General features: G+C 32.4%; 1 protein-coding gene across 1 annotated transcript in view; it reads left to right on the top strand.

Moving 5' to 3' along the window:
* PKHD1 (PKHD1 ciliary IPT domain containing fibrocystin/polyductin) overlaps positions 1 to 17,538 on the top strand; it is a 645,163-nt gene that overhangs the window by 286,144 nt on the left and 341,481 nt on the right. The window contains 2 exon segments of the mRNA XM_074264713.1: positions 9,895 to 10,007; positions 15,026 to 15,131. Coding sequence (XP_074120814.1) covers positions 9,895 to 10,007; positions 15,026 to 15,131 — 219 coding nt within the window.

The raw sequence follows: 17,538 nt of genomic DNA on the forward strand, positions 1-17,538 counted from the left end.
GATATTTCCACTCAAATATTGAGAATATAATTATGTAGCCATATAATAATTATAGCCATATAATAATATTTAATATATTAATATAAATATATTTATATTAAAATATAAAATATATAAAATATATTCAAACTATAAATTACATCCAGGTATGGATGTAAGTTTAATTAAATATGGAAGTAGATTTAATTTCCTCTATTTTGGCTTGTGTTTTCTAGGTTTTTTTTTGTCCTAAGAGTATTTCATATCCCCAAATCTGCATTTATAGACTACATCAATATATTGTTAATTCAGTGGGTTCTTGGGCCCCATTACTTTTGGAAACTTTTTAAGGGAAATATACTCAAGCCTTGGATGAACTCTTCCTCAATCCAGTCCTTGCATTCATCAGATAAATTCCTTGTCCCCAAGCAAACTGATTTCTATGAAATCCAAACAAAGAGAAGATGAGAACTTGAAGAAATCAATTAGCATATGGATAGAGATTATAAAACAGAAATAGGAGGTTCTAAGTTTTCATTTAAGCAGAGAACATTCAAAAATTATTTTAATTATTGATCTCAACGATATTGGATAAATAAATAAGAATTACTCTTTTAGAGACTATAAACACTTTATATCCATTCTCATTTCCTTCTACCCCATACCAGGAGAAAAAAAAAGGCACGTCAAAATGTTCATACTTTTAATCCAGAGATCTCATTCTTAGATATATTTTATATATATATATATATATATATATATATATATATATATATATATATATATATATATATATATTATATATAGTAAAGTCCCTTGATACAAAATCAAGTAAGTAGGACAAATCAAATACTACACCCAATGACCACAAAAGCATACATGGAAAACATAAGAAAACAGAATAATCAAAAATTAATGCTATAAATTTATGATGGCTAAAGTGGCCTCAAAGGAATCTATGCAATAATACATGTTCCTCTCTTTGCAGAGATTGGGAACATGGTATTGAATACAGTTTATAATGTCATACTTTATTGATGTATTATTTAATTTTAGTGAACTTTAAAAAATTATTTCTTATAAAGATTGTGAATAGGAGGAGAAGAAATGTGTAGGAACATGTAAGTTATATAAGAAACAAAGGATAATAATATTTTTTAAAGCAAGAAAACATCAGAGAGATTCATTGTTCCTCAGCAAACTGATTTTCATGAAATCCAAGCAAAGAAAGGGTAAGAAGTTGAAGAAAACAATTAGCATATAAATACCTAGAGATTACAAATGTAGAAATAGGACTAATGGAACAAGTAATAATTAAAAACAACTTTGTGCTAGCTACTTTTACAATTATTATCTCCTTAATTTCTTATCACCACCTTGTGAGGTAGACACTATTATTATCCCCATTTTATAATTGAAGAAACCGAGGCAGGTAGATATTAAGTGATTTACCCAGGGTCATCGAGCTAGTGTTCCTGCATAAATTTGAACTCAAATCTTTTTGATTTCAGGATCAGTGCATTATCCATTATATAACCTATATACATAAAAACATATAAATATGAAAGATGCAGATGCAGACATATACATATATGACAATGACAGATATAGATGATGCCAATTCAAACATAGATGATGTAGATACAGATAATATTAGGTAGCAGACAAATGTAGAAATTGAATATACATTATGATTATGAATTATGAATTTCCACGATATATATATATATACATATATATCTATACAATAAATATTTTTGTATTTGTATTATATATATGTATTGACATATGTATGCAGTATGATACAGATACAAATATAGATGATGCGGATATAAATATACATGACAATGATAGATACAGATGATGCAGATTCAAATATAGATGATATAGATACAGATGATATTAAGTGGCAGACATATGCAAAATGAAAGATACATTGTAATTAGAATATCTGTGAATGTATGAGTTCATATGATGTATAATATATATGCACAATAAATGTATTTGTATTAAATACATAATATGATATGTATGCAGTATATACTCAGTGATTTATATATATTATATTTATCAATCTTTACAGCAAGATGGGAGATAGATGCTATCATTATCCCCATTTTACAGATGAAAAAAACTGAGAGTGACTAAAGCTAAATGATTTGGCCAGGGTCATACCACTAATAGTTCTTTTTTACTCTAGGTCCAGTATTCTTTACATTGTACTATCTAGTTGTTCTGTTAAGCCAACAAATACCACCTTGACCTTGAACATGTCCACTATAGGAGCAAGCTTTCAGGAGGAAGGAGAAGAGCAGACTTGAAAGATTCTGCAGGGACTTTTTGGTTGCTTATTATCCCAGAATTGCCATGGCCCAGATCCTATGACCAAATATTTGGTCACAGTATATATAAATTTTCCCCGCTTTCAGTCACCTTTACAGTTAACTCACCTTCTAGCTCTTCATGTTGCTCGGGCATTTCAGTTGTGAAATTGCTTTTTTCACAGCTTAAAAAATGTCCTTCGTCCCGGCCCACCCGCCCCCTTACAGGCTGTGCTGCAGATGAGGCAAGTTTAAGCCTGTTTCTTTTAGCAAAGAAACTAGTCCTTTGGGTGATGGTGTCTCTGGGGTTCTTAATATTCTCCTAGCTCTGGCTTTTAGTAACTTTGTACTGTTAACTATATAAATGATTTCAGGAGGGGGCAAACAATTTTTGCTCCATGATTAGAGCACTGGTTTGACCTATGATATTTATTTTTTACTCTGACCTTGGCATATGGAACATAAAACTTCCAACTCATTTCAGTGTGTGTGCTCTTTAGACCGTTATCTTACAATCACAATCTTGTTCAAGATTGCTAAATGAAATTTGTCTCATCAATTCAGGACAAACAAGGAACATTGTTCATCTCCAAAGGTCTTAAGTTCTCTCCTTCCTACTCCCACTAAACCCTCCCCATTTAAATGTAAACAGATTAGTTGATTTTCAGGGTTTCTTATGAGTAGGTCCTTGCTTTGTATACTGCTCAGAAAGCCCCCAGAAGGGCAATTTGGAAATGTTCACTTACAGTTTGCTAGAATTTATTTGGGTCTCCTGAATCAATTCTTTAAGGAAATATATATTTAAAGGACCAACACTATGTCTCTAATTATATCTACTCAGTTAGTAATGTATATTTAAGCAGTGCCTGAAGGGTTAACTAACATTATTCCAGTGACTATAGATGCATTACCTTAAGGTATCTGCCATACATGGGCAGCTAATTTCTCTCTGGAATTTTTCTTGCATGAACGTCCATAATACATTGACTTCCGAAAAGAATTGATTTCCACACAAAATTCCCTGCTTGCCTTAAACCTTTCCCCTAAAGCCACCAGCTGCCTGCATAAATATGTGGTTTTTCCTCATGAATCAGACCTAGCATACACAATTGAAGTTGAGAGGGAAATAGTCTGGTAAGCAATGGGGCTCAAATGTTCAAGAGTTTCTATCTAGTAATTAGGAGCCTCATCAGATAATGGATAGCCTACGTCAACTGATGATAACTTTCCCCATCTGAATCAGCATTTTGGAGGCAGTTTTGCATTAGCACAAGATGCTTTATCAATGTCAGTGTTGATTGGGATAGGAATTGGGAATGGGAGACAGTACATGATGGGCAAGCAGCCTGATCTTGATTGTATATATTGCTTCTATAATCACTTGGTAATATTTAGGGAAGGAGATCTTGAACTCTATTCAATTATTTAGGTAGGTTGGTCCAAGTCAAATGATAATAATTTAGACATTATTCTGGTTCAAAACTTTATCATTTCTCACTTCAACCATTTCAATAGCCTCCTAATTGGTTTGTTTCCACCCTCTCTCCTTTCCAATCCTGCCTTTAGAATACATATGTGACCATATCATTTGCTTAATCAAGAAGCTTCAGTGACTCTTTTTGTCTTTAGGATTAAAAAAATAAATGAAAAAAGCAACAAATAAATACTTTTAAAGCATCTATTTCAATCTGTGGTTTTCATTGATTTTCACATTATAACGAAACTGATCTGCTTACCAATCTTGCATAGGCATTATTCTAATTGTTGTCTCAGTATCTTTGTTCAGGCTATGTCTAATAGTCCATTCCCCCTACTTTTCTTCGTGGAATATATCTCCCTTCAAGATTCAGTAAATGTAAGGATAATTTCCTCTAAGAGACCTTTTCTGATAGCCCAAAGTACAGCTGTGCATAGAGCAAAAGACTTTGAGTCAAGAAGAGTCACATTTCTGAGTTCAAATCTGGCCTCAGTCATTTACTATCTGGTGACTCTGGGCAAGTCAACCCTGTTTGTTTATTTCTTCATCTATAAAATGAGCTGGAGAAGAGAATGTCAAATTTCTCTAGTATCTTTACCAAAAAAATCTGAAATGAGGTCATGAAGAGTTTGGAGAGGACTGAAAAACAACTGAAAAAATATTGTACTCCCTAAATTTATTTATGCATATATATATATATATATATATATATATATATATATATATATATATATATATATATATTTGTTTTTGTGAGGGAATTGGGGTTAAGTGACCTGATCAGAGAGTCACAAAGCTAGTAAGTGTTAAATGTCTGAGATCATATTTGAACTTAGGTCCTCCTGACTCCAGGGTTAGTGCTCTGTTCACTTCACTATGCCATGCCATCTAGCTTCCCTCCTTAATTTATTTATTTAAAGCTAAATACAAAAAGCTAAATACAAAATAAGAAAAAACAAAATAGAAAAAGGAAAATTAAAAAAAACATTGTCATGTTCTCAGCAGAACATTAGGGGAGAATTCAAGATATGTGACAACAACTGCACATCTTTGCTTTCTTTTTTTTTTTGAAGGATGCTAAACACTTCATATATTATCTATCTATATCTATCTATCTATCTATCTATCTATCTATCTATCTATCTATCTATCTATCTATTACTATTTAATCCTTTCCTGATATGAATAGGTTTTCAGAACTACCTTCCCCCTTCCCCCATCTAATACTTTTGTCATTTTTTTCCTTTGCACATCATTTATATAGCATAATTACTATTATCCTAGACAGTTTAGTTTTTTATAGTCATTCAATGTTCAACTCTGCCCAAATCTTTCTTTTGAATGACCTGATGTCAATTTTAGACATATGATTTATATTTCCACATATAAAACATAAACGGTTCATCTTTATTGAATACCTTGAAATTAGTCTTTGTTGTCGACTCTTATATGTTAAATTTTTTATTGAGTTCAGGTTTAGTTGAGACAATCCTCAAAATCTGTAAGTTCATTGAATGTTCATTTTTCCTTATTCAATATTATGCTTAGTTTTGCTGTATATGGTATTTTGGGCTACAAGTCTAGTTTTTTGATTGTCAATATATAATATTCCAGGACCTATGGCCTTTTGTTTTAGCTGCTGCTAAATCCTGTAAAATTCTAATCGTAGCTCCAGCATATTTGAATATTTTTTTGTTTGTTTCTTGTAAAATTTTCTATTTGATCTGATTGTTTTAAAAGTTAGCAATAATGTTCTTATATGCTTTCTATGTAAGATCTCTTTGAAGTGGTGATTAGTGGGTTTTTTTCTTTTTCTACTTTTCTCTTAAGTTCTTCAGGACATTTTTCTTTGGTTATTTATTGTATTATCATTTTATCGTTCTTTAGCTTTCAGGTAATACAATTAATCTTATGTTTTCTCTTCTTGATCTGTCTCCAGATCTGTTATTTTTCTTATAAGATATTTCACATTCTCTTTTCTTTTTTCATTCTTTATATTTTGTTTTGTTATTTCTTTTTTTCTATAGCTTCTCAGGTTTCCTCTTGTCCAATTCTAACTTTCAAACAATTATTTTCTCCTTTAAGACTCTGGATCTCCTTTTCTAGGTGGTTGACTTTCTTTTCATAATATTGTTTTTCTGGGATGATTCTTATTTTTTTCTAGTTTTTCCTCGGTTTCTCTTACTTGATTTTTAAAAAGTCTTTTTTAAGTTCTTATATATATAATTATATAATTCTTTCTGGGCCAATAGTCATTTAATGTTACTCTTGGGGGAGTAAGAGAAGCTTTTTTTTTAAACTACTTTTTTTACTTCACTGCCTTCCTCTGAAGATGAATCCCAGACTTCCCTATTTCCATATAGTGAAAGCAAGTTTCTATAGGTGGATTCTTTCTCCTTTGTCTGCTCATTTTAAAAAATACTAACTTATCATTGTAACCTCTTCTAATCTTGGGGGTGGCGAAGTGGTACCTCTGTCTTCACTTCAGCTCTCCCCTTTGATCTAGAACCCCAAATCAAAAACCCCACTCACTTGTAAGTGTCCACAGCCAACAGCTTCCTTCTCCCACTGCTCCTGCACTCATTATCTTTGCTGTTTTCTTCTTGCTTAGGACATCTCAACAGCACAGCTGGGCCTGGCATTCCTTATCTCAGCTGATCTTTGAACCCAGCTTGCCCTGCAGCTTCCTGCTTGCTATTTCAGCAGAGCTAGCCTGGAAGTATTTACCCTTCCTGCAAATTAAACCTTGGTCCTAGTCTTTCTTCTAGACTTCTCAAATTGTTTTAGGAGGATCTCTGTTCTGCCCCAAATGTTATTCATTTCCACTTGTCTATGTTCACCCTGAGGTTCAATTTTTTTTTGGGGGGTGGAATCTGGAGAGCTTGGAATTTTCTGACCTTCTTCCCATAATCCTCCTATTTGCTTTTAATTAAATATATATAATATTTACTTATCTATGTTCATATTGTTTTACTTATATTGGACTATATAAGTGCTACCAACTAAAATAAGTGCTTAATATTGAATACAATTGATTTATAAGACAAATCTTGAACTGATTCCTGTACTTTATTATTTATCCACTCCAGAAAAAAAAAGAAATACTTATTATTATCAATATTCATCAGGAATCCTTAATTTCTGTTGTTGTTCAGTCACTTTAGTTCAAAATTTTCTTCTCCAGCTCATTTTGCAAATGAGGAAACTGAGGCAAATAGGGTTCTGTGATTTGCACGGGGTCAAACAGCTACTAAGTGTCTGAGGTCAGATTTACACTCTATCTATTGTGCTAAGTGCCCTCCAGAATATAGAAAGACTAAAGGCACTTTTAAAGAAGTGGAGGTAATAAGTATTTATATAGTACTTACTTTTTTGCAAACATTGTAAAAAATATTTTTACAAATATTATCTTATCCAATCCTCATGCTGAACCTACCAGTTAAGTGCTATTCTTATATCCATTTTGTAGTTGAAGAAATTGAGGTAAGCAGAAACTAAATGACCTGCCCAGAATCAGGTTAGTAAGTATCTGAGGCCAGATTTGAACTTAGATCTTCACTCTAGTGTTCTACTCACTGTGGCACCAAATTCCCCTGATATCTATCATCTGCGTTTTTTCATGTAATCATGTAATTTAGGAAAGTATTTTTTTTCAGATATGCCCTTTTCTTCCTCTTATACCAAGAGCCTTCTTTTGTAACAAAAAATAGAGAGAATAAATCAACTCTGCAAAACTTACCAATGCATTAAGCAAGCCTAGAAGTTTATATAACATTACATATCCATAATATCCCACCCATTCAACCAAAAGGGAGAATTGCATCTCTCTTCCTCTTTTCTCTCTCTCCCTCCTTTCCTCCCTCCTTTCTCTCTCTCTCTTTCCCCTGTTTCTCTTTCTCTGTCTCTCCCTGAGTTTGGTGTGTGTGTGTGTCTTTATCTCTCTCTGACTTTCCATATCTGTCTTTTAAGCTTGATCATAATAATTAAATAGTGTTAAGTTTATTATTCCAGTTGTTCTTTCCATTTATACCACTATAGTCATTGTACATATTGTTTTCCTGGCATAATTATGTTTTTAATTTCATATTAAGGATGGCCTTTCAGTGGAAATGGAGGGGAGGGAGATATTAAGCCTCATTGAATCAACATGTTTGCACTAGCCTATATAGTATCAAAGGCATTTTTAGTATTATGGCTTGTCCCTGTTTTCACTATATGAATGGATTAAGAGTTTGATTGAATATTTATTTGTTTAGAATAGTAATATATAGTTTTTGTAGAAATTCAATTATGTGACAGATATAGTAGAAAGAACCATGAGAAGGGAGTGGGGAAGGAAAGAGGGATAGATGTTTATTAAGCATCTGTTATGAACACAGATATTTATAAATATCTCATTTGATCCTAATAACAACCCCAGGAGATAATTTTATTAACATCTCTTTTTACAACTGAGGAAACTGAGGCAAACAGAGGTTACATGATTTGCTTAGGGTCATACAGCAATATGTATTTGAGAGTAGATTTAAACTCGGGTTTTACTGATGCCAGACCTAGCATTCTTCTCTCTTAGAAAACTCAAAATCATTTATTGTCTCTTTCATGAACTGACCCTTGAGTAAAACCTTCCCTGCCTATAAGTCTTTGTTTCCATAGAGTGATGATGCTAGAGTCTGATAATGTCTAAAATACCTGCCAGCTCTGAAAATTTGGGGATTCCATGATTAGGTGAAATTCATGATTAGACTTTTAAATGATCTAGATATAGTAGAAAAATGACAAACAAAACAAAACAAAAGCTCCCCAAAATGAACACACACATTCATACATACCTACATACACACACACACACACACACATGCACCCACACACACACACACACACACACACACACACACACACATACCAAATCAATGAAATGAAGTTAAAAGATAACTAGGTAAGATGGTACACAGGGCGAGACAACATTCAACATGAAAAGATGAAGAATAAGTAAGCAGTTGTATATAGACTATAGAAAATTCATATCTTAAGAAATAGTTTAATCAGCAGTTGGTGGGTTCTACTGAGTTATGTTCCTGTGCTCGACTGGCCACATCCTTAGATTGTGTCTAAAATCTTCACCTGCCTTAGATCTGCTTTAATGCTGATATGGCTCAGGATATGAAGTCATTGGTTACTGCTTTCCTTATAAAGAAATGTTCTATGAAAGAAATCCACTGGATAGCCTTTCTATGCTGTCCTAGCATGCTTGTTCACATTGTTTGGTTTATCTTTTATTCTCTCTTATGGACCTAACTTTTCTAAAGCGGTAAAGAAATGTGTAATTCTATCTATCTATCCATTTATCTACTTACCTACCTATTATCTATCTTTCTACCTATCATCCATATATTTATATATCTACCTGGTGTCTATCGATTGATCTATCTATCTATCATCCATCAATCTATCCATTTTTATCTACTTACCTATCATCTATTTAATTATCTATCTATCTTCCTATCTATCCATCTATTTCTTTACCTACTATTTATCTCCCATCCATCATCTATCTACCCATCCATCCATTTATCCATCTATCCATCCATCTATCTACCTATCTATTATCTACCTTTATATCTCTCATTTTTTGCTTAATCTCTATATACCTGGCAACTATCTAACTATTTATTCATTCATCAATCTATTGTTCTATCATCTATATTTCTTCTATCATTTATATATAATTTACTTATCTATTATATCTATCTTTTATCATCTATCTATTATCTATATCTATCTTCTGGGAGGTTCATTAAGTAATGGCAGGGGAAACAATTTATAATCTCCTTTTTAAGATATCTTAAAAATCACAAGTCCAGCTATCTGGAATGTGTTAATTGCACTCCTGCTTGTAGGAAGGGAATAAGTAGAAGTCCTTTCCATCCCTAGCATTTAATGTTGGCAAATAGTTCAGCTATTGCCTGGAAGTCACAGCATACTTTAATGGGAAAAGGAAAATAGATAAGAACAGATTGAGCAGAGGAATAGTACCTTGAAACCTGAGTTTCTTTTCCCCCAGGAATCTTAACATCTGAGGGATAACTATTCTTACAATCACATTATTTCCTGCAGAGAAACATGGTGTGTGCTGCTGGATATGGTTATTTCTTTCATCTTGCAACCAGTGAAACTTCGAAAGCTCCTCTTCTCTCCTTCACTCAGAATACAGCCCATTCCTGCAAAAGGTATCTTTTGTTGGAAACCCATAGATATTTTTACAACAGGATTATGTTTGGACTGTGTATGTATATATGTAAAATTATGCATATATAAAACTTTAATTTTACATATAAAATACAGAGCTCATTTGCATTTAATGAGCATCCATGATTCTAGTCTGTAAAGTGTTTTGTATCACAAAGGATTGCCTAGATTGATCTTGCTGTATAATTTATAAGACTAATGAATTATTTTGATTACTAGTCATTTCCAATGTTTTGAGAATTTCTGTTTACAGTATTTTTTTGGGAAAATACCTCTAAGAAGGAGGTAAGTAGGTTGATTTTTGTTTTGGCAATGGGAAAGTGAGATAACTTGGTCAAAAATAAAGAGGAGGAAGTTCATAGTCCAGTATTTTCTTTGACATTTTGTAGTATGGAGAGACATGTGAAAGTAAATTGGAAACTAGAGCATGCATAGTAGAAAATAAGTGAATCTGATCATTTTAGGTTCTCATTTCAAGCTTAGTCATCTGCCCAATTGAGGGGTCATATGCTAAGGATTTTTTAAATACTTTTTTTTTCTTCAACAATTAAAAAAAACACACATACCACAAAAAATACACCATAACAACTTGTGATTTCCTTGGTATAAGAAATACACATGAAGCAAAGCCTTCCACTAAAGCAAATAAGCATCTATTCTGTAATTTACAATCTTAGATATTTGTTTGAATTACTGAGAGAATAAGTGACTTGGCCAGAGTTATACAACAAATGAGAAAGATTTGATTTGAACCCAAGTTTTAGAGGAAGGCATTGATATAATAGAAAGAACACTAGACTCAGAATCATAGCACCTGAGATCTGACTCTGACATTTATTACCTATATGACCTTGGTTATATCAGTGAATCTTGTGCCTCAGTTTTCTCATATGTAAAATGAATCAGTTGGATTAGATTGTCTCCGATATTTCTTCTAACCCTATATTTAAGATATTCTCATCATTTTGTCATTCCTGATTATGAGGCCTGACGTATCTTTTTAGAAATTTTACTTCTCCAACAACAACAACAAAAAAAGAAAAGGTAGTAGAAAAAGCCCCAACTCATGATAAGTGTAACTATAGTATTGGGAATGCTAGATTAAAGTTGGGCACAAGGACAAAGGGGTTGAACAGGTTTTGCCTTTGTATTTCTAAAAGTGTCAACAATTAATGAATATCAAGAAATTTAAAAGTATTAAACCATGCTACTTTTAATTATCTTCCCCCCCCCTTTTTTTTTTTCCTGAGACAATTGGGTTTAAGTGAATTGCCTAATGTCACACACACTTAGGAATTGTTAATCTAGATTTGAACTCAGGTCTTTCTAACTTCAGGGCTGGTGCGCTCTCCACTGCACCACCTAGCTGCCCCCCCCCCCCACACTTTTAATATCTTAAAGCTCTTATATTTACAGTGACTACACTTTTTATCTGTCTTTTAACTTCACTTCCTGTTAGTTGGACTTGGAGGGAACAAGACGTGTTCACAGTCCACTTTGGCCATTTTACATATGTTCATGGGCAAATGTTTACAACCTTAATTTCCTTTTCTGTAAAATGGGAATAATAGTACCTACCTCACAGAGTTGCTATGGAAATCAAACAGGATTTTATATATATTTATATGCATAACATGTGTGCATATATATTATATTTATATAAATGCCAGTTATTTACAGTTTTACTCTTTGTATCTCTGTTTATCCTATAACATTTTATATTTGAATTTTTAAGGTCAATACTCAAGAGAATATTTATTTTCTCCTATATACCAAAAAAATTGTTTATTTTTTTCATAAGTATATCATAGAGATGCTTCTGTGTTAGATATATGGTTCCCCCAGTCCCCCCAAAACAAACCCAGGCTTTTTGTTGTTAATTACAGTTTTGCTAACTGAATGAGACAATTAACATGTTTAAATCAATGAATTTTTTTTATTAAAATAGATCTATTTAAATATCCAAGAAAAAACTATCAAACTAGTTACAATTATGTAATATTAATGCACACTTTGAGAAAAAGTTAAAGATGTCAAATTGTAAGAGTATAGTTAGTTGCCTTTCTAATTAATTAATATCTATAATTAATCATTGCTTTCATTTTATCTTGAATATTTTAACTCAAAGTTAGAAATTCTTCCCTAGTTGATTCAGACTGCCATTTTTATCTACCTTATTCCTTGATATCAACTTCTCTACCATCTTCCAGAGCTGGTATCTATGGTACTTCAGTTTAGGGAATAATTCTAGTTATTACCTTCTCTTAATAGCTTGTTTATGAAAAAAAAATTCCCAGAGATTCCAAGTTTTTCTTTTTTTAAAATTTTTTGGAAAGAGAGTAAGAAAACTTCTTGTTTTTGTTCTTTTTCAGTGGGTTAGATGGGGCAAACATTCAACAAAATAAATTATTATAAAATGGTATCCACATTTGTCATTTTGATACTCCCTAATTGTATTATAGAATGAAATTATTTGATTATAAAGCTTCTCCTTTTCAGTTGTGGTTTTTGCCTTTAGAAATTCGAGCTTATCTGTTTCTCAATTCTCCTTTAGCAGCTATTAATTAGATCCAGACTTGCTTCTGATAGTTTAGAATTAACCAAAAATGATACCTAGGCTAGTGTATAATTTAAAAATTGACTGTCCATTTTATTAGAACTTGATAAACCATTGAATTGATTGTTTCTTCATACTCTAGCATAAGGAAGTACTAACTGGTGATATCTACTTTCTTGGTCATATATTTACTTGGTATTAATAAACCATACTACATTAAACCTTTGAATTCAGACTCCACTAATTCAGAATTTCACAGAATCTGAAAGGCAGAGAATTCAAAATTGAGAGGGATCTCAGTAGTCATCTACTCTTACCTGTATCCCTGTATTCACTGTCAATTACAACAATTAGTCCTACCTGAGGGTCCTCCTCCACAAAGTTTCTCTGCAGAAGTTGCCTTGGGAGGTCCATTCTACTCATTATTAAATAATTTTCCAAACCAATTAGAAACATAACTAAGAATATAGGAGATGTCCTTTATTGAGACAATAAATGTTTTTCAAGTATTTTAATATCTTTCATTTATATTTACCACATTTATTATATTCACTGTGACAAGGAAATCAAGAGAAATTACTATAAATGAATGATTAATATATGCTTCTACTATTTTAGGCATAGTACAGATGTTGAGAGAAAGATAAGAAATTGACTCTGCTTTTTATATTTTTTTATTCTTATTAGGAAGACAAAATTTGGAAACCTGAAGCAAATAAAGTATAATATAAAATAGAGGGTCTTAATCTTTTTTTATGTTATGGACCTCTTTGGAAGTCTAGTGAAGCCTATTATCTCTTCATAATGTTTTTGAATGCACAAAATACATAGGATTTTAAAGAAAATTGATTAAATTGAAGTAATTACAAAAGTATTTTTTAAAAGCTCATGGTCTCATGTTAAGAACTCCTAATATAAAATAATATATAATTTAGTGTTAGAGAAAGCAAAGTGGAGTGGGCAGAGTGGGCTTACAATTAGGGAGATTAGGTTTAAAATATCTTCCCTTTAAGTTAATATTGATATACCTCCAGACTATAGCTTTTATGGATCTTGAACAACTCTCTAAGATATGTCCACTAAGCCAAAGATAAGTCTTGGTTGAGGGCATTCCCACACATTGGATCCTCTTATGCTTAGTGGTAAAGGAGAGATCAATATAAGATGGAAGTTGCAAAGGCTTCATAGAAAGATGTCTTAAAGAATGAGTGAAATTCAAATACTTGGAAAAAGATGGAGAAAGGCTTTTCAGGTTGAAAGAAGCAAAGTCAATAGAGGTATAAAGATGGAAATTATTATGGAATAAATGGAAAACATATTAATTTAGTGAAGAAACTGGCATAATTGTAGCGAAGGATATGTATGAGAGCATCAGGCCATCATATTGGCTAGGCAGAGTGAGCCAAATTATTGATAATTATGAAAGCTAAAATAATTCTGTGTTTGAAATGAACAAACTTTTATTTATTTAAAATTATAATGCACTTCAGACTTTCTATTAATTTGAATAGTTTTCTAACTAATTATCTTGAATTAGTAGGATTTCACTTCAATGCATATATCTAAGTAGTATTGAAATCTGAGTTTGAAGAGATCTCAAAAGCCAATGTTTCTATCTGACCTATGCATGTTCAGAAATTCCCTATATAATGTCTCTGGTAATTGATCACTTAACTTCAACCTGAAGACTTTAAAACTTGCTTCTGATACTTCCTATCTTGGTGGCCTTGGGTAAGTCTTTTAATATTCCTGTTTCTCAATGGCTTTTCAGCTCTCTTGTAGTCCTAAGTCTTAGTGGGTTTTTTTTTTTTTAGATTTTTTTTATTAGTAGCTTGTAATTCTATAGCTTTGCATACATTATCTCATTGGAATCTTATAACACTCCTGTGAGGAAATGTTATCATTTCCATTTTACAGGGAACAAAACTGAGCTAACAGATATGACTTGTCAAAGTTATTAAAAGCCCAACCTTTTGCAAAAACCTATCTGATGGTTAAGATGCTTTGTATTTGCATAATATCTGTGAAGTTATAGAAAATTCCTGTTGTTCTACATTGTTGGTGGTTAATGTTCACAACCTTTTGGGTCTTGAGAAATTATTTTACAATAGTATCTCATAGGACAGAAATAAAACTGAGTATAAATTAAGCTTGTTGATGGAAAGAACAATTTTTATTGAATCAGATCAAGTAAAATTTAAACAATTTGTTTAAAACAAAATAAAATGGTAATTCTAGTGCCAATCAAATTAAGTCTACATTCTGAAACTATAATGGGAGGGATGTTTTATAAATGAGGATGGTAGCATTTAGTTCACTGGGAAAATACCAGATAAATTATTATGAAGACTCCCAATCTCTGTGAGTAACTTTTGTTCTCTCCTACCATGAAAAGGAGAAAAGTTATCAAATCAGAAAGTTGCTGATCACTTTCTTTTATAGATATGGTCTCCTGGTGTATCCCAGCTTTGAACCTCCACAAGCAAATGATACTGCTCCTACTTTGTTCCAGAACTTCACAGTTTGGGGAAGCCAAGGTGGTGTTCAGGTAAAATCCAAGTTAGTTTTCTATGAATATCCATCATGATCCTCACGGTTTGTAAAGATATTTCTATTTTCTAATACTGAGTATTTACTAAAGAGAGGAGAAATTATAATAATGATAGTATGAATTATAATTTAGAATTAGATTATAAATTATTCAAAGCAAAGGCTATATCTTTTATTTTTATGTTTGTGCTTTAAAATGAAGAAAAATATATTCTCTCCATCCTACATATTCAAAGCTAGAGATCATATCTTTTATTTTTAAGCAACTTTCTTTTTTGTATTTTTAATTAAAATGCACAAAAATTATATTTTTAATCTCCCTCCCCCCTCCTCTTATTAGAGAAAAAAAGGAAGAAAATCCAGAAATTGTTATAATATATATGTATAACCAGGTACTTAAGGGAGAGGTGTAACTATCCCAGTAGAAGAATAGTGCTCTTACTGTGTCCTTCCTCTCTCTCCCTCTCCCTTTCCATCTCCCTCTCCTCTCCTCCTCTCTCTCCTCCTCTCTCCCTTTCTCCCTTTCTCCCTCTCACCCTTTCTCCCTCCTTCTCTCTATCCCTCTTTTTCTCTCTCCACCTCTTTCTCTCCCTCCCTCCCCCGCTCAATCTGCCTTCCTCCCCTTCTCCTCTCCTTTCTTTTTTTCCCCTTACCTTTTTGTTGGGATAAATGAAAATGAAAAATAGAGAACTAGGTTCCACAAAGACTATAATCTTTTGCTACAGATTGCTAAAAATATTCTACATATAATTCTTTATAAAAACATAAAACATTAATTCTGATAATATACATTTTCCTAACACATTAAATAATCCATAAAATGCAGTACACAAAATAAAATTGGAAATATGCAAAACATTTTTTGTGATTTCCCTACAATTATGTGACATTTATGCCATCTCAATTAAAAAACTGATTTCAAATAATATTCACTTTTCAGAACACATGAAATCTATAACACCATAAATACTATACAGCAAATGAAATTGTTAAAACAAAAACATTTTTAACCTGAAGTTTACTTTTCATTGTGTCAGATGGAAGTGTGATGATCCTATACTTTTACTGCTGCATACTTCTCTATCTTGGCCCTTTTCTCCGAAAGCCAAGGGAGAAGTTTCTGGGCCTTTAGTTGCTAGACTGATGAAGTCTCAACATCACTCCCGACATTCTGTCCTTTATAACTGATGGATGGCATTAGAAATCATGAAGGATGTACCAGTTTGAAATAATCTGTCAGTGATATTTCTTTCCCCATTTGAGATCCTTAAGGATCTCAGAGTATAGGAGCATAGCAGAAATGAGTCGTTTAACCTTGAGGTTAAATGGGACTCAACAGGCAATGCAATATGCACTGAATCCTCCTTTCACACACTTTAATGACTTTACCCTTTTTTGTAAAGTCAGAGGCACAGTTGGTAGGTACTATACATGCCTAGTGGTGTATAGAAGTGCCTGCATTGAAGAGGAAGAGTTGAAAACTCAGAAGAATTGTTTTTCCTGCATTAGAGGACCTTTGATTGTCTCTCTTGTCTAGTCCTAAAACTAGCCACTAGCTAGCAAAGCTAACTAGATTGTTGCCATCCTAGCCTTGTGAATTTGCTTTGCTGCACCCATGGCTATGTTACTAAGCTTGCTTCTTGCTAATTGCTATGATCTGGGCCAGTCTAATCCTGTGATCTTTACTATACAAATGTGCAATCTTAAAATTTCCTGCTGACAACATATAGGTTACTGGTCCTTAGTGATTCTCCCCTAGTCCAACTGAATGGACTTCACCGAATTGATCACCCTCTTATATGAGTAGTTCAGTCATAGGCTTTCTCTGTTTTAAGTGTGATATTATATATTAATGAATATTTGAGATGAACAAATGCAAAATAAAAATCAGAAATGAAAAAAAGAAATATACAATGAATACATGAGGAACTCTTTATACTTGAACAAGATGAACAAGAATAGTGAACCACTTAGTAGGATACTTCACAAATTTACATGGATCAATACCTCTCATTTTTCCTCCACTGTACATGGTTGTCACTAAGAAACTGACAAAAAGTTACTCTGGTGAATGTTGGTAATTGATTGTATCTAAGCATACTCATATCTCAATTTACAAATACATTCATAATACATAATACATCTCTCTGTATATGTATATGTAGGACTCTAAGTATATAATTGTTGAATAAATGAATATTTTAATAACATTTTATTTCTCCAAATACATATAAAGATAGTTTTCAACATTCATTTTTATAAAACTTTGTATTCCAAAATTTTCTCCCCTCCTCACCTCCCCTCTCCCCAATCTGATCTAGATTAAATATGTGCTACCCTTTTAAACATATTTCCATATTTGTCATGTTGTGTAAGGAAAATCATACTAAAAGAAAAAAACCCAC

Source organism: Sminthopsis crassicaudata, chromosome 4, assembly GCF_048593235.1.
Source record: "Sminthopsis crassicaudata isolate SCR6 chromosome 4, ASM4859323v1, whole genome shotgun sequence".
Taxonomy (NCBI): Eukaryota; Metazoa; Chordata; class Mammalia; order Dasyuromorphia; family Dasyuridae; genus Sminthopsis; species Sminthopsis crassicaudata.